Genomic DNA, 26,277 nt, shown 5'->3' on the forward strand with positions numbered 1-26,277 from the left:
AGCTTAACACACTGGAGCTAATTTCTGTGTCAACTTTCATTCCACACAGATTAATGCTATTTTGCATAGCTGAAGCACCAACTCTATGTATATATTTGGCAGTGCTATACATATCCAGTTTCCTCGAGCTTTCTGTAATACAAGGTGGCCACACACATTGCAGCTTCTCATTAAGTTTATCAGATTTAAGTTACTCTGGGAGCCTGTTTTTCACTAATTAAAAGGCTCAGTCATTTCCAGCTGGATCTTCTTCTTCAGTCTAGTGAATTTCTCAATAATATACAAATTTACGTACCACAAATATACACAGGCGTTCAACTATCAGCCTGGATTTCCTTGGGTTTTTTTTTTTTACTTCCCCGGGTGGGGGGGAATAAAAATCCCATTTTCCCTGCCTTCTGGTAGTATTGGTTACTTTACTGACCACTGAACTAAGAAGTTAATAATATAAACATCAAGATTCACCAGCATCACATGCTTGCACTTGCTAAGCACTGTTTTTTTCTTCACCTTAATGGAACGTGAAGACCACTTCTGAGGAAAGAGATTCTACGGACACGATTTTGCAAACTTTGTGAAAAAGAAAATCCCACGCTCTCTTCAAGGTTTTGCTAAAATGGACTCATAACACTTTTTCAGTATCAACAGATCTCCACGGGATTATTTTAAGATCAAAAATCAAAACATAACAGAAAGCAGATTGTTACTATGAAGTTTCAAATAGTTAATTTTAAAAAGTTAATAGTTTCTTTCAAAACATTACACAGCTAACTTAGCAGCATCCAGTATTCTATAGTGTCTTCTTGTTCTAAGAATGACAAAAATGCAAGAGCTCGCCCACTTTATAGTGGGTCATCTTGAGGCAAAATCCCTTAATATGAGGAATAAAAACCGTTTCTACCTTTAAAAAATATTTGTGTGATAAGTAGCGGAATTGTGTTCAATTTATTTCACTTTTTAATTGCTCTTATGAAACATGACATTCAAAGCCAGAAAAGTACTATAGCCATACATATGCTGATGCTGAAAGTAAGGCTCACTCAGAGTTTAAAACCTCAACCAGTTCATTTGGTGAAATCTCCAATTTGGTTTGAATACAGCAGGCATATGCTTTCATTTGTTAATTACAGTTCTAAGCACTTTCTTTCCTTTTATTCTTAAATGGCCTTCCTTTCTCTTCGTATTGAGCCCATTTCTATTCTCCTTAGTCATAATCAGCAAGTTATCGTAAGGCAGCCGTAATCCCTGAGCTGTTTTCCATTTGTCTAGATTCCAGTCTTCTCCCTTGGCCAGTAGGTAAACAAGTTTGTCCCAGTACCATATTCAATGCTTTCCCAGCTCATGATTTGGTTGGTACACTCACTCCCATGCTGAGAAACTAAGCAGGCAAGGAGCCAAGAGCTGGCGGAGAACTGACTTGCTTCTTTTCACGTCACCCACCTCGTAGGCTGTCGCCCTAACTTGCTTACCATAAATGCTATCTACCTATAAGAAAATAAACAAAATTCTAGATCCACAACAAAATACACACCACACAGTTTGATGACTCTTTGAGCTTGATCTTCAGGCAATTGCCTGAGATAACAGACTTGGGCCCCAATTAGACTATCATCATATACCATATATATCATATATCCTAGAAGCCTTCCAATATCTGAAAGGGGCCTACAAGGGTGTTGGAAAAGGACTCTTGATCAGGCACTGTAGTGATAGGACAAGGGGTAACGGGCTTAAACTAAAACAGAGGAAGTTTAGATTAGATATAAGGAAGAAGTTTTTTACTGTGAGGGTGGCGAGGCACTGGAACAGCTTGCCCAAAGACATGGCAAATGCTCCATCCCTGGCAGTGTTCAAGGCCAGGTCGGACAGAGCCTTAGGTGACATGGTCTGGGGCAAGGCATCCCTGCCTGTGGAATGGGAGTTGGAACTAGATGATCATAAGGTCCTTTCCAACCCAAATCATCCTATGATTCTATGATTCCATAGAAGAGGCCTACAAGAGTGGCAGTATAATGTGTATCTGAAGATGGCGATAAAGCCATGCTCTTCTTCTCTTATTTGCAGTTCATAGGCAATGAACAAATATTCCAAAAACCAAAGAAAGTGTTTTGCAGGCAACACTAGAGGTATAGGGCAAAATCAACATTCTAATTCATGTTATTTGAAGACAGCAGGGACTGGTGTTGCATTTGCCTCTCTATAAGGCATGAGAGGACTGGAAGATATAAAATACGCAGGTACCTTGGTTTGGTTTGGGTTTTTTTCTTTCTTTTTTACTGGTTCAAAATAACTTTGGCTGAATAACATGAACACATATTCATTAATGGAATCATATTTTGAAACACCTCTTAATTTTGATTTCAACAGGATCACTTATGGATTAGGGAACAATTCTTCAGCTTAAGTGCCCACTTATCTCATTTACAGCATTAGGCACTGCGTGGTAGCCATCACAAACTTGTAACTACTGCAAAGTTCCCAATACACGAGACAGAGGTCTGAAGAGTTCCATTCTACTGTGGATGTTGGTAGTCTATGCTGCATCTTTCTCTCAGATCTTGCACGCAAACTCTTATTATGATCAGACTTAAAATCAAAACCACAAAAACAATAGTTCTGATACCACTGAAATTCTGCCCAAATACACCTGAGCTGCAAAACACTAGCTTTGATTTCTTTCTGAAGAGGGTGGAAATATAGCTAGATTATATTGCTGGTTTTTTCACTCATTGCTAAAGACAATGGTAGTAAATTTGAGCTCATATTAACGTTTTGATCATAATTTCATCCCTTTAAATGCAGTTTTACCACCTTCAGTCAAGCAGAAAATCAGAAATACTCTGTAATGCAATACAGCTCATTTCTCACAGTGTCAACAGTTAGCCTCAGGAAAGCAAAGACCATCTAGCTAAGTAGTCTGCAAAATGATAACATCGCAAGTTCCAAAGGCTCTAAAAAAAAAAAAAAAAAATCAGCAAGCACCTTGATATTGTAAAGGTTCTTTGTATTGTGAAAAACAGCATGCTGTTACAATGGACAGGCTGTTACAACTCTGCCAAGCAGAAGAAGATGTGGCAGGTAAGCTTTCCAATGAAAGACAAATTTCTTGGTATGAAGTCAGAATCTATTAAATGCAATTTGCTCTACTTACACATTTGCCACTAGAAAGTGTTCAAATAGCATGGACAGAAGTCTCACAAACATTGGGTTCTCAAGGAACAACTCCATTTTAAGAACTGATGTTAATCAGTTCACAAAGAACAAACTTTCTTCAGCTTCTATCACTCCCATCACATGAAACCTTGAAACATCAAGACTGAGTATTTGTTCACCTACTAGAACAACAGAAAATCATGAACGTCACCATTTTGTGACACCTGCCATAAGAACATTGTTATTACTAAGGAAATACAGCACTTTGTGATCCATTACCTTCACTTAGCTTTACATTTCTCTAACCTATATCTTGGTTAAAATAAAACATTTAAGGAAAGTAAGTCAGGTGTTACAAACTGTTATCTCACTACTTCTCTAATGAAGCAAAGATTTTCAAAGACATTTTCAGGAGTCCTTAGAAATACTCTCTTTTCTGCTCTTGTCCAAAACAATGATAAGGAGAACATGCTTTAATATCCCACTCCCAGAAATGGTAGAAGGTGACAAAACTGTTCAGTCTGTCACAGACAGGACAAATCTCTGTTCACTGATCAAAATACTGTTAATTAGCTGTGCTTCTTATGAAGCAGTAACACAAGCTCAGCACACGAGCTGACAATAAGCTAACTTGGAACATTTTTTTTCTAAGAAGTTTATTATTAAATCAACTAATAAAATTAATTTCCAATTACTCATAGAGCTATATATCACATATTAAAAAAAGTATTAAAGTAACATAATCTAGCCACCTGTTACCACACACAGGAATATCTACACTCAGGAATATCCATAATAAGTACAGACTTTGGATGGAAAAAATAGGCCTGTTAATGTGGGGTTTTAGCTCCTTAAACTGTTCTTTTTTTTTTTGTTCTTTAAAAACAACAACAATAAAAAACCTTACATATATTTTTCCTTAAGTGAGTATTCACCAGTATTTTCAATATGGTTTTATTCTTTCCTTTTTCATACTCCACAATCCTACAAAATAACAGTAGGAGAATTCTCATAAGTCACCTGACAAAGATCTTTGACAAACCATTGAGGATTCTGTTAAGTAGGTAGAGTCTGAACTTGAACTCTATGAAACATGTACATTAGACAAGGTGTTCATATGAATAGCCTTTTACCTGGAACCTTTAAAGGTGTAGGCACCTATACATGCAAATCAAAGTTTAGGAAGTATCTCAAGATAAAAGGCTTATGAGAAATTATGTGTCAAGAGCCTGGACAGAATACAAAAGTAAAAATACAGAAATCCCAGGTATCTGTGTGAGCTTCTAGAATTTCACTTTCTCACTAGAGTAGACTGAGTGTTTTTTCATCAGATGCAATTACCATTTTATCAACAGGCCTCTTTGTAATCACCAGATATACTTCAAAATATAAGAAATTCATTAAAAAAAATAACATTCTAGGATGTAACATGGACTTTCCTCAATTAAATTCAATGTTTTTAAACTCCCAAAGTATACCTAAGCTCCTTCACTTTCAAGAACAGCAAAAGCACAAGATCTTATAGGTACTCACCACCGTCTTCAACCATGAAATGAAATATGTCACTGGTGGCATTGTCACCCCCTCGTAAAACATAGCATATCTTCATGTCATCAATGTCAGCTAGAAAGTGTGAGGAAAAAACAGATTTTATTTTAAATGTTGAAGGCATGAAACTGTTTTTATTAAAAAAAAAAAAAAGACATATTAAATTGTTTATCTTCAACAGAGAGAAGTCAAGATTCTCCATCAGAGCTCAGGAATTTCAGTATTAACAGTGTTGAAGTTTTACAGATACCACTTGTTCTCCCTCCCTTTACTTCCCCCTCCCCAGTGCCCTCTTTTTTGCCATCATCTTTTATGATGTATTTACAAAAACAACTGAAAGGAAGCTTAAAAATGTGGGCTCAACAGCCAGAAATATGTCATATTTTTAGTGATGTATTTCTGTAAATAGAGGTGCATATCCTCTAAGATATTGATCCTGTCATTCTTCATCCTGAGTAGTACTGTACAGATCACATAAAACCTGTGGCTGAAACAGCACCAAAAGCCAGGATATTTTCCATGTGAAGTTCTACCCTCCATTCAAGAGGCAAGACAAATTAGCTCACACCCACAACACCCTACTTCCCCACCCCCAAACTAGATTACTTCTGGCATGTTTTCGACTGCTAGGATAGGATATCTTTACACATTCTGTAAAAGAGAGATCTCAGTCTCTTTAGTCCCCCACAAAAATGCCCTCTCCACCAGACCATCCCTCCTATCAGCATGTTTTCAAAGGATATGGCATATAATCTATATGAACTGCCATAAATAGTGCTCAGACACTTACAGTGATTGGTTGGTTTAGGAATTCAAATAGATGCAATGTAAGTAGACAGATAAGACTTCAGTAAGAAGCAATTCAATGCACAATTTTGAATCATCAGTTGCAATAAAAAAAAAAAGTATGTAAAAGGTAAAAAAGTATTTCTTAATATTGTGCTTTCTGGTTTCCTTGAACAGTGATAAGAAACATGCAATACATAAAAACTACTTTTTGACATTTTCTTTGAAAGACTGCTGTTGGAAAAAAATCCATGTCTGATAGTTTTTTAAAGAAAAAGTGTTATAAATTAATAGCATTAAAGTGGAACTCAAGTACCACCCAAGTTCTCTCATGTTAGGGCATATGCATTAGTAAAAAGAAGCAAAAAGCACTTTTGTCAGAGCTCCTCAAAATCTTAAGTTCCAAAAGTAGCCAGACATCTTCCAGGGCAAACAAGTTAAGAGCATTATCAGCAAATATATATCACTGAAGAATCTCTTCCATAAATGTTTCAGTTAAAGATCAAAAATTCACGGGGCTACAAAGAGGATGCAAACAAATACGTCTTCATGTCAGTGGAGCAAATAAATCTTTCATCCTGCAAACATACAAGTGCTCAGCTCTGCCCATGAGGGCAACCTTCTCAAAATCCATGGTTCCAATACATATAAAGGTATATTGGCTCAACACTCTTGAGCCAGTGTTTGGCAGACCAGGACCAACACATCAGAAAAAGCCACTTGACATCCAAACATCTAAATTTTGTCAAAAGAATTTCAAAGGAATTACCTGTTTTCTGTTTACTAAGAACACGTTCACAGTCACTCGAGCAATTCTGCACTTTCCTTCCAAAGTTGATTTGGGTTATACAAGTTATATTAGAGCTTGCCTAGTTGTAAGCACAATTCATTATTGTATAACTACAGTGCCTGCTAAATATACATGTGATACTGAAATTCTCCAGTATAATTTTGAAATCCATCCAACATTAAAAAAAATAATTATCTCTACTGGATCAAGGCACAGATTTCCTATTTGAAAGACCTGCAAAATTGATGTGATTATTAAAGGTTACATATATTCAAGAAACAAATGCACTTTGCAACATAATTCACTCGTCTCCCTGAAAACAACTGCCTGAAAAACAAGATAAAACTATTAGCAAGGTGAATGCTGAATAAAATCACTGCTTGCAAAGTTTTGCATATTTGGCTGAAGCAGCCATTTAGATATTTTTTGCCTCAGGAGGCTACATGAGTGCTGATACATTGACCAAGCTATATTATTGCCAAGGCAGAGCCTTACTCTCCACTATTTCTTCCCAGCTCCTCAGTACACCTGCACAGCTCTCGGATGTGACGTGGCCCTTACTCACAAACTTAGCCACATGGGACCGGGGAGTCACAAAACAGTGCTCAGCAGTCCATCACACTTTGTACATTCAAAACATCATACAAACATCAGCTATCTGTTATAAACCACTAAATTTCTCAAATGTGAAAGACTTGGCAGTTCCTTAGCAGACTCTCTTCACTTTTAAACAAATTATCTAATCTTAATGGATATCTGCTATGAACAAATTCCAGCCCTGGCTTGCAGAGACAACTGCAGTACAGTTATGCATAGACAATATCCTTTGTATGTTTGCTTTGTTCTAGGACAGCATTAGATGAGAAATTACCATGTGGCAAGCATTTTTCTTTAAGCTTTCCCTGCATTCACTGTTACTAACTACTAAATATGAAGCACAAAGAAATAATCAAAACTGCTGCTTTCAGATGCAACATGAAATGACAGATAGGAATTGAATAACCTCAGGAACTGCTTAACATATTTTAAGAGTATTTTATTTTGTTACTGTCATTTGCCTGCCTCTTTCTCATTCAGATTATTTTAACATTAAAGAAAAATGAATAAAAAGCACCAACTATTTGAAGTATTTGGGGATCTTTTATCAATTCTTCCACACTCTAATACCCCCTTTGACCAATCCCAATTAACTCTATGAGCCTCACAAGCAAAAGATTTCCTACTGTACTTGTGGCAGAAGTATTTAATGCATGCTAATTAGGAAGACCAAGACCGATTGTTCCTGAACAAATTACACAAAAAATCTCATGGACATACTATATTCTGCACAACCACATTTTGACTGGAAGCAAGCTCATCTCGCAAATCTAGGATGACTTCCTTCCTAGCGCTTGATAATGTTTTGTGGACAGATACTGAAAAGCAATCTCAAGCATAAAGTAGACAGCTGTTTACTAAACAATCACTCTGCCCTCTCTTTCCACTACTGGCAATCTGAAAAACCAGACTGCTCAAGCTGCTTGCACACAATGGATCTTATTTCATCAATGTTAACCTCACTCAAAGTGATAAGGCTGCCTGTTCGTACAACCACAAGCCCAAATCCAGGGAATGTGAGATGGAAAAGTATTAGGATGGACTTCACCAGCTATTGAGTAGCTTTCAAAATTCATCTGCATGTGACCCTTAACAGCTTCATCCAACTCCAAAGTTGCCCAGTTTTGAGTAGGGGTTGGACCAAATGACTTCCAGAGGCCCCTTCCAACATAAATTGGGGGACTGTAACATTTATGAAACTAGAACTGTTCGGCATTTTGTAAGAGGTTGCCCCACGTGGCAGGATAAGACCCCTAAAAACTTGGGAGATCAAAACAAAAAAAAGCAAGTGTGTAACATCAGGTCCTAATATAGGTGCATCCCAAAGTCAAAACTATTAATCACGACTGGCTACAAAATCTGATTTATATGCAACGGATGTAAGTGGATGAGGATCATGAAGGATATTATAAAAAAGGGCCTTGTTCACTTCTGCCCTAAATGTTAGAAAATTATTTGTCTTAGTATAGCATAAGCATGAAATACACATAAATTCATAAATCTTGGATCTGACAGTGCTTTGCACATTAATGGTGGTTGGCCACAAGGGGAGCGACAACAGTGAACTATGCAGAGTTTTGAGTATGAAGCTTGGTCTATATAAGACCTCTGTGTCTCACATTACTTCTCAAAATTGCAGCCTTCTAGATTCAGACAAGAATTTTTGCCTCCCTGACACTCACAGCCTCTCACATACCCAAAGCAGCTACAGACAAGAGGGCATCTAAGGAAAAAGGAAGACACTGCCCTTTCAATCCATGACTTTCACTTTCAGTAAATTCTCTTTCCTTCAACAGATGCATGATCTCTCTGTGAGCTTGATGCTTTCTGCTTTTCATGAAGCCTTTCCAGACACCTCTTCTCCCTCAAGTGTTTAGCCCTTCATTCATAAGACATTTTTATGTGTTTGCTTCATAAAATACAAACCATCATAACAAGCATTTAGGAAGTTGAAGACAGATTTCACAGAAATAACACAGATGCTCAGGAGGTATTTGCTCATAGCGACCAAAGGACAAAATTACTGAAGAAATGTGTATTCCTTAAAAACACTCTCCAACTCTGCACTAATTAGCGTGCTTGTGCCAGTACTGTCAAAGGACCTGTGAAGCTGTATCACTTTATGGAGATCCTCACTAGCTTTCAAACCATTCCTTTCCTAAGGGTTGCAAGCTTCTCAGCCAGCTCAGGCATACCCAGGATATTAAGACACCCTGCGTAGAGACCAATGAGCCTGACATATAGTCAGGCTGCCAACTGAAAGCCTCAGTGGTGCCACATGGCAAAAAAGAGAATGGAACATGTACTTCTACTGAGTGACCCCTTTCAGGAAAAAAAAAAAAAAAAAGAAAAAGAAAAAAAGGAATATCACCGTGCTATGCAGTGGTCTGCTTTCAAGGACCATCCACTCCATAATTCAACATCCTCCAATGTAAGAGAAAACCCACTGAAAAAGTGATAATCTGCTTATTTGCTCACTCCCATTCTCTTCTGTTTTTCACATATTCTGACAACATTCTTAATACTACTTGCAGTTCACTACTGAAGCCTTACACTTAAAGAACCTTGGTGGTTCCCAAAGTTTAGACATGGTTTGGTCCCTTCTCATCCTCTTCATAGCGTTAACTCTGCAAAACTTAACAGCAGTTCAGCCATTCAGAAGTTCATCATGCCTGTTTGCAAGATTTGGTATATCTGACAAGAACTTCACTACAGCCAAAACTGTAACATGGAATACATAATGGTATGGTCTCTGTGAAATAAAATACAGCCAACTACAAGTATTAATCTCCAGCCTTATCACCTACACAGCCCAGCCTGTCTAGGCACTTTTAGCTCTGAGTCCTCATACTGTTCTGCTGTTTGTTCTCTCCAGAGCTGCAAAAGCCTCCAGGAAACCTTATTTCACTGTTAATCAACCTGCTATTAACTCATTGCAAAGTAACATGGAAATTTCTCTGGAGAACAGCTAATGTTCTCTTTTCAATTAAAGTTGCATTATAGCCTGGTGTTGAGGCTTTATTTTAGAACACACAGCACATGTGGTTTTCATCTTATTTATACCACTCAGTATTTTAGTTCCATATATAAAGGAGCACTGATATAAATTTAAAACATTTACATTACCTTTTAATTTACCACAAACACTTTGTGGTTAAGATTTGTGTAATTAAGTCAACAAATGCACTTGTAATACATTATTTCCCCATGTTTGGGAAGTGATTTTGCTTTTATAGTTAACTGCATTCACACTGTATAGCAACTGATATACTCGCTGTGGTATGACCATTAGTTAATAATAACTTGGCCATTCCCATCACATTTCCTAAATAAAACTGTTTAAACAAGGCACACAGACTCTAAAGATCTGAAACCACATGCAGCCTAATTCTGTCATCCAAAATTCTATCATTGATAAAAAGTCTAAACCACAGTTGTTCGGGCTGTAAGCTCTCCTAAACAAAGACACTCCTTTATTCGATGTTCATCCGGCAGGCACTCTTTCCTGTTTAAAGCTGTCACAGGTACAATAACTAATAAACAGAACTGAAAAATGATAAAGCCATTATAAATAAGGTCACTACTGAAAAGTTTTCCCCATCAATTATTAGAGAGTTTAGCATTAAAAAGTAACATTTCCAGCAGTTTATAGAAAGCATGGAGCATTGTAATACCTTGGGTGAACTGGCTGATGCTATGGTTGCCTTTCCCCAGATGGATCAGGAAGCCATGGCGTGGACCCTCTGTGATTCTGATCTTAAGAGTAACATGTAAACTGTCCCTGTCTTCCACTTTGAGCACCTTGTTGGTAATCAGAAACCCGATGTGACCTGTGGCCAGGGCACGGAGAGTCTGAGCACCCTTATTTATTACAATTTGAGGTACACTGTTGTCCACAGCCATTATTCGAATCTTCATAGTCTGAGGTTTCCTTGTTTCAAACACAGTGTTGGGGAAGACGTAGAAATCAGTATGAGTGCCATCTGTAACAGTGAAAGAGAAGCTATCTTCAACTGATTCTGTGCCATCATGTTTGTAGCTGATTAGATTTTCATTTAGATCTTGCTTAGTGAAGCTGGTGACGGGTTTGGAGTTATTGAACATGATCTGACCGTGAACTGGTATTTGAGTGATGATAAATTTTAGCAATGCATCGGGTGTATCTCTGTCTTCTGCAGTCAATTCAAATGGGGTTATCAGTTTGCATTCATTTTCACTCACCACCAGGTTGTTGATTGTGAGGACAGGTTTCTTATTGTCCACATCACTGATAGAAATCCTGAAAGTACGAAACACAGGGTTATAGCCATCAGTCACCTCAAACTCAAAGCTGTCCATTTTCACCTCATCTTCTGAAGTATGAATGTAATAGACTTTATTGCCTGCTAATAAGAGTTGAGTAAAAGTTGAGATGGGTACCCCAGGCTGATCTGTGCATTCAAGATGACCGCGAACAGGTGCTCTGGTAATAGTGAAAACTAAGTTCTCATCTGGACTATTCAGGTCACTGGTGCTAAGCAAATCAGTAGTTAGGGTTACCTTCCCTCCTTCTTTCAAAGAAACCCCTTTGCTGATTACATCTGGGAAGACAATATCAATGCTACCTATCGTGACATAAAAGTAGCGGTCAATGAGTGGATTTATTCCGTCTGTCACATCAAACTTGATAAGATCACGAACTCCTCCTTGGCCAAAATGCATATATTGAATTAAGTTTCTATCCACTTCATCTTGGGTGAAATTCATCCCCAGGGTGATATTCTCAACTCCACCTGAAGGCTTGATTTTCTGCAGGAGGCCTTGTCCTGGCCCATATCTTATAATGTATGTCAAGGTTTTGTCTTCAGAATCCAGGTCAGTAGCCTTCAATATTCTGTTATGAATAGTTCTAGTTTCTCCTATTTCAATTTCCAAACCATCATTGATGGCCATTCTGGGTGTCTCATCATCTACAGGAATAATCATGATGAGTACTGTTTTCCTAATGGTATGTTTACCATCTGTGAGTGTCACCTCAAAACTGTCCTCCTTTGTCTCAGAGTCATCATGTTCATAGAGTATGTTGGAGCTCTCTGTTATCTGATCCAAGGTGAAGCTCTCCACTAGGACAGTTCCATTCACCAGCTGGTTCACAATGTGGCCATGCCTAGGAAGCCTGATGACTGTAAACATTAATTCATCAGCAGGGATGTCTGCATCAGCTGCATTGAGAATAGGAGTATCAACAACCAGGCTCATGCCTTCCATCACAACAAACTCTCGCACAAAGATCTCAGGCTCTTCATCATTGACTGGCATAATAGCAACAGGGAAAAAACGTTTTGGGGAAAAGTTAATGCCATCAGAACAGCGGAAAGCAAATCTGTCTTCAACAGGCTCAACACCCTTATGTATACTTTGGACATAAAAAATATGTCCTTGACGGAGGTCTTTCAAGGTAAAAGCACTTACAGCTACGCCTGCTCTGGATTTTTCAGATCCTGGGGCTGGAGATATGTTCTCTACATACCCAGATGCAGGCTGAGCAACAATAGTGCAAAGTATATCGTCATTAGGAGTATCCACATCTTCAGCCCTAAGGTGAGCAGAAGTAATGACCCGTTTGTCACCTTCTGTTACCATGAACTGCTCTCCTACAAAAACCTCTGGGGCTTGAGTGTCAACAGGAAGAATGGTCACCAAGACTGAAACTCCTTGAACAACATTGCCCCTGACATTCCACTCCTCAGACAGGTCAGACAAGGTAAGATTGAAGGTATCTACTTTGGGCAGAAGGCCTATTTCACCACCAGTGTGAGCATATACCACAACACCATCCAGCAGATCTCTCTGGGAAAATCTCTCTGCAGGTACTCCTTGGACCAGGATGTTTCCATGCTGTGGAGGATCTTCTACAATGAAAGTCAACATTAGGTCATCTGTATCCTCATCTGTGCCCTGAATGACATTAGCAGTGATTTCTGCAGCACCATTCTCCAGCACATCCAGGTAGGAACCAAGAGTGCCTGGGGGCAACCGCAGCGTAGGAACCTCATCATCAACTGGGTGCACGTTCATCTTCAGTGTGATGGGCACAAAATGAACCCCATCACTCACATCAAGCCTACAGGTATCACTGTTGGTCTCAGCTCCACCGTGCACATACACCACCCTCCCTTGTCTGATATCATCCAGGCCAAAGACACCTCCTGGAATCAAACTGTATCCAGAGAGTTGCAACTGGCCATAACGGGGAGCCTGGGTCAGGATAAATCTGAGATGGGTAAGTTCAGTGTCCGTGTCACTGGCATCCAGCTCAGTTGGACTAAGGACATGGCTGCCTCCTTCAGGCAAAGTGAAGCCAGTATTAGTGATTTCAGGAGGCTGGTTATCCACAGGTTGCAGATAGATGGTGAAAGTCCCATCAGCTGCATTGCCAGCTGCATCTTGCACTTGATACTGAAACTGAATCAAATGAGGAGCCACCCCCAGTTCTTCCTGAGGGGGACGGTATGAGATCTTGTGATGATTGATCTGGGCTTGGGTAAAGTGGGTAACTTCCACAGAGTGATCCTCAGTCAGCACAAGGGATCCAAGGCGGGCTCCATATACATCTGGCGGATGGTTAGTGTCAGTGGGGGGCTGAGTTATTGTGTAGCGGAGTTCACGATCCCCTGAATCCTGATCTGTGTAACACAAGTGCTTCCTCCGCAGTGGGGTCACCTGCTGCTCTGCAACTATTAAGTGCAGGCTGCTGCTGCTATGCAGTTCAGGGGCTAATCTGTCGATGGGATGAACCCGGATCACAAAAGTCTGTAGTCCAGAGCGGTTGGGTGGGTCATTGTCATCCTGGACTCTAAATATGAACTGGTCCAACACAACCCCAGGGCCAGGGCTGTGAGGCCCCAAGTGGTGGTAATAGAGACGCCCTTCAGCAATGTCCTGCTGCAGCCACTCTCTCACTGGCTTTTCATAGATTACAGAGCTTCCCCCTAAACTTGGCACCCTCCTCCAAGAAAATCCCTCGTCTTCTTCCTCCTCTTCCCAGCCAGGAGGCGGTAGTGCTTGACGGAGGAGAAGCTGCCCTGCAGTGGGGCCAGACTCCACTGTGAAGAGCAGGATGGCATCCTGAGAATCAATGTCTGTGGCGCTAAGAGCACGGGTGGTGATGGGCACTGTTTCACCCTCAGCCATGGCCAGCCCTGTGTTAGCATTGAGTAGGGGTGGCTGGTCATCAGTGGGCACCAGGGTAATAGGGAAAAGGAACTCAACACGATGGCGAGATCCACCATCCTCCAGCCGCAGCACCAAGTTGTCACTGAGTGGAGACTCGCTGCCGTCATGCTGGTAAATGACCCGGCCTGCTGCCAGCTCAGCCACTGTGAAATGCTTGCGAGGGGCTGCAGGTGCTGCAGTGTCCTCCAGGAGAGTGAGGTGGCCATGCCTCAGCCCTGCCACCACACTCACCCGCACCTGCTCAAGGTCATCTTCATCACTGATCACCAAACTGGGGCTTGGACCAGGGCCTGAAAGAGGCCGTGACTGCCCCTCATAGAGCACAAGGCCAGTGTTGCGGGTCACCACAGGTGCTAGGGTGTTCATGGGCTTCACCACAATCACAAAGGTGAAGGGCTCTGAGGCAGCACCCTCTGGGTCCAATACCTCCAGCTCAAGCTCAAAGAGCCGTTCCCGATCCGAGTCCTCCATGGGGGGCTGGTAGGCAATGTGTAGCTCCCTCACATCTTGCTGACTGAAGGAAAAAACTGGCAAGCTCCGGTCATCTGTGCTGACCATGTGGCCCTGGCCAGGGCCAAAGGGAGAGGTGATGTTGAAGATCAGCAGGTCTGGTGGTGACTCGGTATCCTCAGCTGCCAGCATGTCGGGTGTGAGTGCAGTGAGGACAAACTGGTCAACCTCCATCATGAGCATGGCAAAGAAGCTGGGTTTGGGGGCCACATTCTCAGTCCCGGCCCGGATCCGCACCAGCACCTGGAAGTACTCACGCTTCAGCAGTGCCCCGCCACCTGCCGCCTCCCGCAGCTCTGCCACCAGCGGCACCAGGTCACGGTTGGGAGAGCCGCCGGCTGCCGTGTGGCGGTAACGCAGCCCCAGGCGCAGGAACTCCTCGCAGTCCCACATCGAGGCGGGAACGGGGCCGCCCGCCGCCGGTTCCTCACCCGCGGCGGCTGCCGCCGGCGGAACCTCCGCCTGGGGGTAGTTGAGGATCTCTCCGTAGCGGGGCAGCCCGGCCAGCGGCGGCAGCAGGCCCACCCGGCAGCGCTGCCGGCCCGGCTCGAAGGCGAACTCCAGGCTGCGGGCGTCCAGCGGGTTGCTGGTGCCCCGCAGGCGCTCCACGGTGAGGGGCAGGTTGCGGGTGACGATCTCCAGCTGGGTGAAGAGCACCTCCACCTCCAGCACCAGGGGCAGCACCAGGGCGCGGTTCGGCGAGTCGTAGCGCAGCTGCAGGCGGACGCGGTCCCGCGCTGGGCTGCGGCCGCCCAGGTGGGAGTACTGCACCTCACGGGCCCCGAAGTCGCAGGGGAAGCGCCGGGGGCTCAGCCGGCCAGGGCGCTGCCACAGCGGGTCCTCGTCCAGCACGGTGAGGTGGCACCGGTCACCAGGCTGCACCTGCAGCACCAGGTCCCGCGTGGGGTCCAGCCAGGCAGAGCGGCCCAGGGGCACCCGCAGCCCGCGGTTGGCCACCACGACGGGGTCCGCCTCCGGCGCCCAGGGCAAGGCGACTGCGGCACTGCCTGGCGGCGGCTCCGACAACCCGACCCGGACGCAGCCGGTCAGCAGCAGCAAGCCGAGCAGCAGCCGCCACGGCGCGGCGGGGAGAGCCTGCATCATCGTTGCGGGCAGAGCGAATTGCTGGGAGCTCCCGAGGGTGCCGAGCCGCAGCCCCGCTCCCGCCACCGGTGCGGCCAGTCCAGAGATGCTCCCGTCACGCACACGCGGCGCTCTGAGTGGAGCGCGCTCCGCTCCGGAGGGGGGCACCGCGAACTGCGAAGACCCGCCCTGCACCTACAAGCTGCCAATAGGCAGCGGCGGGGGGCGAGTCCGCCAGACGTGATTGGACAGAGCTGCTTGCCAATCTTGCAAGCTACATCGGGACAACCTCCTCGTCCCTCCCATGGCCCTCAGCAGGTTGCTGAGGAGAGGGTGCTCGGAGCGCGGTGGGCAGAGCTCTGCCTGTGCGGGAGTGGGGAGAAAGGGGAAGCGGGACGCGCGATCTCTTTGCCGGCAGCCACCGCTGGCGCCGTGCCTTGGGGAGGGCGGTACTGCTTGCCCACAGCGGAGAAGCACACCTCTGCCAAAAGCGGGAGCTCTCCGCCGCTTTTCCTCCGCACCCCTGTACCAAAGCTCTCCGCTCTCGCCTTAAATCTTGGCGCCCTAGGGCAGAACTAGAGTGGCTCGGGCTCCCCTTCCCTTCAGGGGGCAGGAGCACGGGGCGGTGGCAGCGGGGTGACGCACCCGGTCCCCTTCAGTTAGAGCGGGGTTGCCCGAGAGCCGAGGCGGGTTAACGGGGACGGAGGAAAGTGCCTGAGGGAAACCGGGGGGGGTCACGCAATGAGAAGCGGCCAGGGGATGACGCCGGAGCGGCGGGAGGCTGCAGGGTGACGGGGCGAGACCCGGCTGCCGGCACCGCCTGCCTTTGAGCCAGAAAAAAAGGGGATAAATAGCTCCGGGGCAAAACACCCTAGTTAGTACCCAGCTCTATTCCTCAAACGTGCGTAGTCGCAGCGGTGAGTGAATAAAAGCCTTACAGCGTGCCTGCCACCTTGAGTCTGCAGTTAAAAGCGTACTAACAGCTTAAGTTTTCCGGGAGTTACTTGCCTTTTCGAATTCCTAATGGCAGGCTCTGGCTTTTTATTCGTCTTCTCTCACACCTGCTAATATTCTTTCTTGTTGATGAAATGTGATCCACAACCTGCTTTAAACAGGTTCCTAACAACAGAAAAGCACAAAATACTGAGAAGGAACATACTCAAAGACGACCCAAGGCTGTTTGGAAGTGACTGTGTAAATTGTGGTGCCTTCTTTTTAAATAATCTTTGAAGTCGTTCTTTGGTGGTAGAGCAACATTACGACATGCGATCTTGTTTCCTGTGTGGAAATCCCAAATTCGGTATTTCAGGTGTGGGCCCAATCAATCACATTTATGTATAAGTATTCATTCCAACAAATAATTCAGCTTGGTTCGTGGGAGGTGAATATCGGTGGACATCTGTGCCACAACACTGGATTATTGTAATTTGAGACTTACTTTTGTATTCTGTTATTCACTTACCTGTGTGTTCCAGAGTTCAAGGATTCCAGGTGAGAGAAAATAAGAGACAAATAGAAAACTCTCAACTAGTTTATTAATATAGGAAAATATAGAGAATCTAACAGATACAGTAAAGGATATTTCTGAAGAGTGTATACCTTACCAACCCCAAGGACCCTGTGAAGACGATCAGGAAACCAGCTCCAAGGATCACCATCGCAGTGTGAGGAGGTAGGCTCTACTGTGGCGATCGTCACTGCAGAGGCAACGTTAACCTGGATGGTATGAAGTTCTGCATTCTCGCATAGCATGAGGCTTGGGCTTTTATACTGACAAAAATGCACACTCATTCTGACGCAGGGGGCCAGCTTACATCGGAAGAAGTGTCCAGCAATATTTAGAAAGGTCTCCAAGGGTCAAGACTTTTCTGGGGAGTTCTAAAGCAGAACTTTCTGGGTAGGAACCAAAGCAGGACCTTCTGGGGAGCAGCCAAAGCAGGACTCTCCAGGGATGAGTTAAATGGGGAGCCACCACAGACCATCACCTCACGTGTTAGGTGCACCTGCACACTGTGGAAAACTGCAGAAATCTATTTTGTTAAACAAGTCTGTACTGGGTTACCAAGTTGGATGCTGCTGTAGGAGGTAGTGATTCTATTAGTTAGATACCTAGTAAGTAACACTAGTACCATTTCTCCACCCTTATGAGGCATTCGCCCTGGATTTCAGCAAGTCAATATCTTATTTCTAAGCATCTAATGAAGATAATTCAGTGGAAAACGTTGAGTCCCAGGACCAAGGAACCCACATAGTTTCAAAAAATGGTGTTAGTATCTCTTGTCAGAGGTAACAATATTCAGAATGGAGTGACTGAAATTGCCCAGATATAATGGTCTAATGTCAAGTCCTGGGTTCTGTTTTAAAACAAGTAAATAAATAGTATACTAACCCAAAGGAAAAAAAAAACAACAAAAACAAAAAGACAACAACAACAAACAAACAAACAAAAACCAAACACAACAACAAAAAAAGAAAAAAAAACCCACACAAAAGAAACCCCAAAATCCCCCCCCCCAAAAAAAAAAAAACAAAACCAAAACCAACCAACCAACCAAACAAAACAGAAAAAAACACCCAAAACCAAGTGATCCAGTGCAGAGATTAGAAGGTACCATTGGGGTGAGACTCATAATTTAACTTATTAAAGGAATGTATACAGTTTACGCTTGATTCCAAAATAGGACAAATCTTCATATTTATTCACTTCAAGGGAGAAAAAACATTCTGTTTTTCATAATAAATTCCATTTTGCGGTGTTTGACACTCAAACCATGTGTGTGTATGCAAATATCCGTGTGTAGAGAGACTTGGGTAATGAATCAGAAGGGTAATGAATCAGTTACACATGGTATCTGCTTTTTAAATTTGTTGTTCTAGCAGAAAAAAAGAAGATTGTTATATTCTTGGACTGTTAGAGATGGCAGGTAAGCATGTACTTTTAAAATATTTTGTCCTTGATGATGATGTGTTTTGAACCATGTTTGTAACAGAGCAATCTCTTCTCTGTTAAAAGTCAGTCCAATATTTATCGTGATGTCTGTCAAGAGATCATATCTGGGACATCTCTTCAACTGGTAAAGAGAGTTGTAGAAATCTGGTAGATGAAGGAATAGTTTTTGAAATAACTTGAAAATGAATGAAGGCATGTATTTGAACAAATAAATTATTGAGATATTTAGCTTCTTAACTGGAAGAAAAAAAGATCAAGAGTGTAGTATTGAAGGGATGGGTTTGACCCATCTCTGATATAGAAATTTCTTATTTTTGGTAGATATATGGTCAGGTTGTTTGATCCCTGTTATCACCATCATCAATTAATAAATCTCCAGGGACAAACAGCAGAAGTCCTCTATTTTTAGCAGTTGCTGTCTTATCAAACAAGTCAATGAGCTCTTGTGCCACACTCCAAGTCCAATGTGCAAGATGTAGGGTTTTTTTCTTTTCACAGCACAGCATAAAATAAAAAATGCTCCAGATTATAAAGTTGATAAGATTTTTTTATCAAATTCTCCTTGAGTTTCTGACTGGTTGGCTTGTGCCAACGTTTGTGTTCAGATTGTACTTGCAGAAAATTCATCTTGGCTAAATTCTGATCTAGAGACATAGCTGTAAATGCAGAGCATTTGCCTACCAGTCATCTCTGAATTCAGTGTAACAAATATGAATTGGGCCCAATAAGGAGTCCATTGATCTTTTAAAATAATTTTTTGGTGAATAAAGTAACTGGTATTTGACATGGGGAAAAAAAGTGTCTGCATATCCTTGCAGCTCTGCTGTACTACTACTATATATTTCTGAGTCTAAACAGAAAGAGAAATCTTTAATACAAAGAAGACCTTCTCATATAATAAAGCATTAATAAATGTGTGCTCATGGAAATCTAATGATGAATTTTTCTTTTGAAATAAATTACCTGTGATTTTCATCAGGATAAATCTATATTTTAAGACATTTATTTATTTAAAAATTACTACAAATTTATTCTTATTTTAAACACAACCCTTTCTGAGGGCATCTGGCTTCTGCTTTTGATAATGGATCACAGATTTATATTACTTATTGACGCTCCCACAACTCACAGTTCCCTTGTAAGTCAAGCAGAAGTTTACTTTTCACCAAGTCGACATATAAATTTATAGTTATCAAAGACTGCCCTCTGTTGATATGGTATAATCTTAACAACTTAACGGTAGCAAAGTCTGATTTCTATTATTGCATTACTTTTCATAACAGCTTTGGACTTAATGATGAATCTACTGAATTAGTAAAAGTGAAATAATTTTGATGATTAAATACTGGGAAAGGAGACTAAATATGACATAGAAACATCAGGGGGTTTTAGCATTTTCCAAAGAGATAGCATGACTATTTCATAACTTACAGGTTCAGAAAGATGTGCCATCTCTTGGCAATGTATAGTAACTATCTTGCCTAGGAAATTAAGAGAGCAGCGGGAAACAGGAAATGAGATTCATGGGAGTATTTGAACACTAATGAGTTGTATAAGTAATTTTGCTATTGCTATTCAGCTTTGAAGGCTGTGTAAGAGCAAGGTGTGCAGTACCTACTGTGGCACAGAGAAAATCTTCATAATTCACAATAGGACTGGTGATTTGGTGTACAAAGAGCAAAGAACAATCCTGTATAGTCTGCGGAAGCAGAGTAAAAATTTGAAAATGTTAAATCAGCCAGATAAGAGTGTCTCAGTTCCCTGTGTTTAGCTGCAGTTAACCAACAGCCTTTCTGTTGCTTACATAATCACTTTTTTTTATTTCATTAATAAGTTATTGCAGAAATGGATATTTGTAAATTATCACACATAGCTTTTTGCCTGAGTATATGCAAGAGTATTGCTAATGTGTAACTTTCAGTCATCCTCTTTCTGCCAGGTGTTTCCAGAGGCAGATAGTTGACTCAAGAGTCCTCTCTCTTGTTCCCGAGATGTCTTTACCATCACGCTGTAAATGTGGCGTTCTCTTGAACCTGTTCTCCATTTCTTTCATGACTTGTTTCAGTCCCAATATCTGTTGTCCTGCAGGCAGAGATGTTCTTGAAATGTCCAACACCACTAAATCTTACATCCATAGTTTCATTTCCGTCTGCCCCAGGTAAATCTTTCTCTTGTAGTATGAAAAAACATCACTGGCTACTGTCAAGGTAAAGTTTCATTCTATGACTAGTGAAACTACTACATAGCCTATTCTCAAAATTGTTTTCTGTCGATGCTGGGGTGAGGATAATGCTGGTTTCTACATTTCATGTACTTATATTAAATGTGACCACAAAACACAGCCAACATTCACTCCAAAACCTAATACGAAGTCACCCTCCATGTTTCTAAAGCTCTTCTTGGATTTTTGCCTTAGCACCTTAAGATGTTTCTTCTGCTGCTGCCCCAGTAATTCTTTTCACCAGCACCCAGTAATTCTTTCACTGGCACCCTGCCCACCCTCCATGTCTCTAGCACTATTACTTCAACCTGGGCTCTTTGTAAACCTACTTTTCAAGTCAACCTTCTTCAAGCTCCTTCCCAGTTTAAATCTCATCAGAAGCAGTGTGGTTTCCTTTACAGTTTTTCTCCTCCACCTTTTGATCATTCTTACTTTTTGTTTCCAAGCCAAAATACAATTTCTTGATCACCCATTAAGAATGACAAAATACTTGTTAATTTACTAAAGTAAATAAATAGTTCCATCAAACTTCCTTACCAATGGTTTATGCCTTGTGTTTGGACTCTTTAAAGTTTTTTACTGTTATTATGGAATTTATAACATTACATTTAAATAAACACTGACACACACACATGTTCTTTGATGTGTAGTGAAGGCAACAATAAAGACACTATAAGCAACATAGCTGTTTTGAAAAAGGTTTTAAAGACCTAGACTTTTTGAGTCTTCTCTCAGGTTTCCCTTGGATGAAATTGGTGAGGGGCTGGAAATGTTCTTGACAGGAACTGGCCAAATGCTGTTATCAATGAGAAGGTTATCTCAGCACGCAATCCAGATTAGCTATGTGTTGGTATGGGTATATATTGTGTTAGACTACACTTATATAAATTATAATGTGGTGGGTTGACACTGGATACCAGGTGCCCACCAAAGCTGCTCTGTCACTCTCTTTCTCAACTCGACAGTGGAGAGAAAGTATTACAAAATATTTGTGAGTTGAGATAAGGACAGGGAGAGATCACTCACCTATTACCACCATGGGCAAATGAGACTCAGCTAGGGGAAATTAATTTATTGCTAATCACATCAGAAGAGGATAATGAGAAATAAAACCAAATCCTAAAATCACCTTCCCTGCCCCCTCCCTTCTTTCTAGGCTCAACTTCACTCCCAGTTTCTCTGTCTCCACTTCCCAGTGGCGCAGGAAGACAGGGAATGGGGGTTGTGGTCAGCTCATCACAGGGTGTCTCTACCACTCCTTCTTCCTCAAGGGGAAGACTCTTCACACTCTTTCCGTGCTTAAGTGTGCAGTCCCTCCCGCAGGAGACCTTCTGGAGAACTGTAGAGGTCCTTCCCATAGGCTGCAGTTCTTCATGAACTGCTCCAGTGTGAGTCCTTTTCATGGGGTGTAGTCCTTCAGGAACAGACTGCTCCAGCATGGGGTCTTCCATGAGCTGCAGGTGAATATCTGCTCCACCGTGGACCTCCATGGACTGCAGGGGCACAGCCTGCCTTACAATGGTCTGCACCATGAGCTGCTGGGGAATCTCTGCTCTGGCACCTGGAGCACCTCCTACCATCCTTCTGCGCTGACCTTGCTATCTGCAGATTGTTTCTCTCACGTATTCTTTATCCTCTCCCCAGTTGTAACTTTCCCCCTTTCTTATACATATTACCCTAGGGGTGCTACCACCATCGCTAATGGGCTCAGTCTTGGCCACTGATGGCTCCATCTTAGAGCTGTCTGGAATTGGCTCTATTTGGACAAAGGGGAAGCTTCTACCAGCATTTCACAGAAGCCACACCTGTAGACCCGCTGCTGCTGAAACCTTGCCATCAAAACCCAATACATATAATTATAACTAAACTTATGTATTAACAAGGAATTATTGTTAACGCTTTTATTGCTTATATGTAAATACGTAATATCTGGTGGAGGTCCAGACAGTAAAATCTTCCATGTGTATACATTTATCTTGAGTGCCATTTTTAATTTTTTTTTTTTTTTTTTTTAAACTTCAACCTGTGTTTGTGCTGGTTATCTGCTCTAACTCTTACTGTCAGGACTTAATTGCAAATCACTGAAATTCAAGTACAGCCAAGTGCTTATACATTTTATTAATGAAATAAGTAGGGAAACATTCCTGACACCACTTTGTTTGAAAAAGAAAACAGAATGGAAGCTACTGCCATCCAGGCTAAGTTATTTAACTCTTCCTGTCCCACCTTTGTTTGAAAAAGAAAACAGAATGGAAGCTACTGCCATCCAGGCTAAGTTATTTAACTCTTCCTGTCCCACAAATGCCCTTCAAATACATATTTTCTTGTTAAGCCGCATGCAATATTGTGATTTGTTCCTTTTTTTTTTTTTTTTTCCTGGTAACACGTGCCTGTTGTTATAAAAAATGCAACAAAGATTTATTTCTCTTCCTCTCTGTCCACGTTCTTCTACTTCCAGAGAGGATGAATAATGGCTTCTCAGTATAGCTGTTTTGTACTGTGGCTTGTGTGCATTTTGACATTTTATGAGTGGAATGGATACCACCTGCAGAAAACATTAATGGCTGAAAGACCAGGGCTCACTTTGTTGGTACTAAAGTTAAGTTATTCAGTTGATGGTGCAATGTTCTCAAAAGGATAAAAAGAATCAAATTCTAGCTTTCATGACAGAGTTGTTCATGAATCCATGTTTGATTTCTGTATTAAGAACTATGAGTTTAAAAAGTAGGAGTTTAAATTTATTTCATTCTAGCACAGATGTTATAAGTGTCTGAGGTGAAACTTTTTGAAGTAGTCTATTCCTCTTTGGTGACTACATTTTAATATCTTTGACTGGTAGTGGCAGTGTTCTGGCTATTATGATTTAAGTGTTCCCCCTTAAATTAGCAAAGGAAGACTTGTACATAAACGTAATAACTTTTAACAGATTTAATAGAAATTATTGGTGAAAAATAGAAAACCCTCTAACTGTGTAAGCCTCTCTTATGTCCTGGCCTGCTGCAGAAACAGAGAATTAAAAATATTTGCCAAAAATTAATTTACTTATGGTAAGTCTATGAGGCAGCTTGAGAGAAAAGTTGGTTAGTCCATACAGAATGAAGCCATGCATGCTGAACTTTCATTAGAGGATGGTCTTCCTCTATTATGGGTTACAATGATTAATCATTTTCTGCATTTTGTGTTTAGCTGAATGGTCAGTGTTAGGGAAAGATTGTATTGCACCAAGGACTTAGATCATACTAAGGTAGCTCATTCGAAGAGCTAATCCATTTTTCTCTAGAGGAGTGATCTCAGTGTTCAAGAGGCTTTAATATCATGAGTATGATATTGTTCTTCTCAAAACAATTGCAGCAATATCTAGATGTTGCTGTCTTGTTTTTTACATGTTTTGGATGGCTGCTGGTCTAATGGAAGGAAGTATGTTTGTGGGTGAGTATTGTGGTTTAAGCCCAGCTGGTAACTCAGAACCATGCAGCCACACACTCACTCACTCACTGAACCCAAGACAGTGAGTAAGTTAGATTGTTGAAAACAGTGCAGCTCACAGAAATATATTTAGTAATAATATTTAAAATTATTTGACTATATCTGTGGCAAGATGTTGATTTTTTCCTATTAACAGAACTCTTTTCTAGCGACTAAATATTTTTTATATACCCCTATACTATAAACATGACACACTGTGCATTTGGTATAGTATGCAGTCATGTTCCATGGTAAGGATTGTTAAATTAGGTTCGGAACTTCAGTTAAACAAGCTGTCAGGTATCCTCACATCAAATGCTTTTAATGATTCAGAGCACCATGGTATGTGTCATAAAATGAAACAAATTCTTTTGAAGGATGATCCTGCTATCTCTGTGTTGACCTTGGATAACTGTTAAAATTGCATATCAAAGGCTGAAGAAACTGTTGTTTAGGCACTTCAGATGCCCTTCACTGTAATTTTTTCTCTCTCACTTTATAAAACAAATTTTACCTAATCTTTGCAGCTTCACTTGTCATAACAAAACCACCCCACACAAGTAGTTTCATCATATTATAATTCAAACAGTATCACTGCCAAAAACACATTTTTCTGTGATATAAACTACTGGCCTTTATGTTAGACAGCCACAGGCTAGAAAGTAAATGAGAGCTAAGCCTTAAGATTGTGAAGACGACAAGAACCAGCATTCCCCTCCATTACTACTCCTGGTAGTAATGTCAACCACTTACTAAGTTTCCTTTCTCCGTAGAGATTTCTCTAAATTATCAGTGTTAACTTTACTCCCATTTTGCTCACAACTAAGGTGAATGAACAGCCATCTTAACCTTCTGGGTTTGATACTGTGGCTTCCTCTCAAATAAACCTCATATTTTCTTTACTGGGTTTTGCCAAGATAAGAATCACAGGCAGCTTAAAGTATGACAGATGAGGATTTTGTTCATGTGCAGGACATATGGATGCAAGTGTCTGTTTCACCTGCATATCTATTAAAATAAGGCATCTATAACACTGCAAGTTCATCTCCAGGCACTTCTGTAAATTTGTTTCAAACCAGTTCTCCAGACTCTTGTTCACATTCAAATGAACCATGAATTAGATTTGCAATCTCAATATGTATGTGTAGAGTGTGAGAGGCAGAATAGGACTGCCTAAACTGAAAGATTCTTTGGTCCATTCTTCTTTCTAACTTAAATTTGAAGTAAAATGAGTTTATGACTGTTGTGGTTTCAACCCAACCACAAAGCTTGTTCACTCACTCCCACCCCTTTTTTTTTTTCTCCCTCTTTCATTCCTTCCCCCCCCACCCCCCCCACACACACCTCCCTGCTCCCGGAGGGGTGGGGAGGAGAATTGAGAGAATGTAACTCCCATGGGTTGAGATAAGAACAGCCCAGTAACTAAGGTATAACACAAATCACTACTGCTGCCACCAATGATAATAATGATAAGGGAAATAAGAGGAAAGAATACAACACCTCAACACCAGCCGACCAATAACTTGCCCCTGCTCCCCCCAGCCGAGCACCGACTGATGCCTCCTCCAACCCTGCAGTCCCCAGCCCTTCCGGGTAACTCTGCATTACATCCTGGGCATGATGTGCTGTGGTATGGAATACCTCTTTGGCTAGCTTGGGTCAGGTGTCCTGTCTCTCCTTCCTCCCGGCTTTCCCTCCTCCCTGGCAGAGCATGAGGCTCACAAAGTCCTTGGCCAGACCAAACATTTGAGCAGCAACTAAAAACATCGGCGTTATCAGCACTGTTCCCAGGCCAAAAAATCAAAATACAGCACTGAACTAGCTACTAAGAAGGAGAAAAATGACTGCTACTGCTGAACCCAGGACAATGACATTTCAATAAGGAGATGGTCTTTCAAATATATGTCAAATAACCTTACAGAAAACCAGTGTTCTGCTTCATTCATCACCCCTTTGGAC

The 26,277-nt window shown here is 41.8% G+C and overlaps 2 protein-coding genes across 2 annotated transcripts in view; both read right to left on the reverse strand.

Moving 5' to 3' along the window:
- LOC136013398 (FRAS1-related extracellular matrix protein 2-like) overlaps nt 1–1,884 on the reverse strand; it is a 114,630-nt gene extending 112,746 nt beyond the window's left edge. Inside the window, exon 1 of the mRNA XM_065677161.1 lies at nt 1,783–1,884. Within this exon, the coding sequence (XP_065533233.1) occupies nt 1,783–1,884 (102 nt within the window). The remainder of the gene's footprint in view (nt 1–1,782) is intronic.
- Nucleotides 1,885–3,985: 2,101 nt separating this feature from the next.
- On the reverse strand, nt 3,986–15,703 carry LOC136013399 (FRAS1-related extracellular matrix protein 2-like). The gene is made up of 3 exons (XM_065677162.1): nt 10,549–15,703; nt 4,687–4,776; nt 3,986–4,137 (listed from the first exon to the last, which is right to left on the reverse strand). Exons 1-3 carry the CDS (start codon nt 15,701–15,703, stop codon nt 4,097–4,099), a joined length of 5,286 nt encoding a protein of 1,761 aa, XP_065533234.1. The 3' UTR covers nt 3,986–4,096.
- Nucleotides 15,704–26,277: the final 10,574 nt, after the last annotated feature.

Source organism: Lathamus discolor, chromosome 4 (genome assembly GCF_037157495.1).
Source record: "Lathamus discolor isolate bLatDis1 chromosome 4, bLatDis1.hap1, whole genome shotgun sequence".
Lineage (NCBI taxonomy): Eukaryota > Metazoa > Chordata > Aves > Psittaciformes > Psittacidae > Lathamus > Lathamus discolor.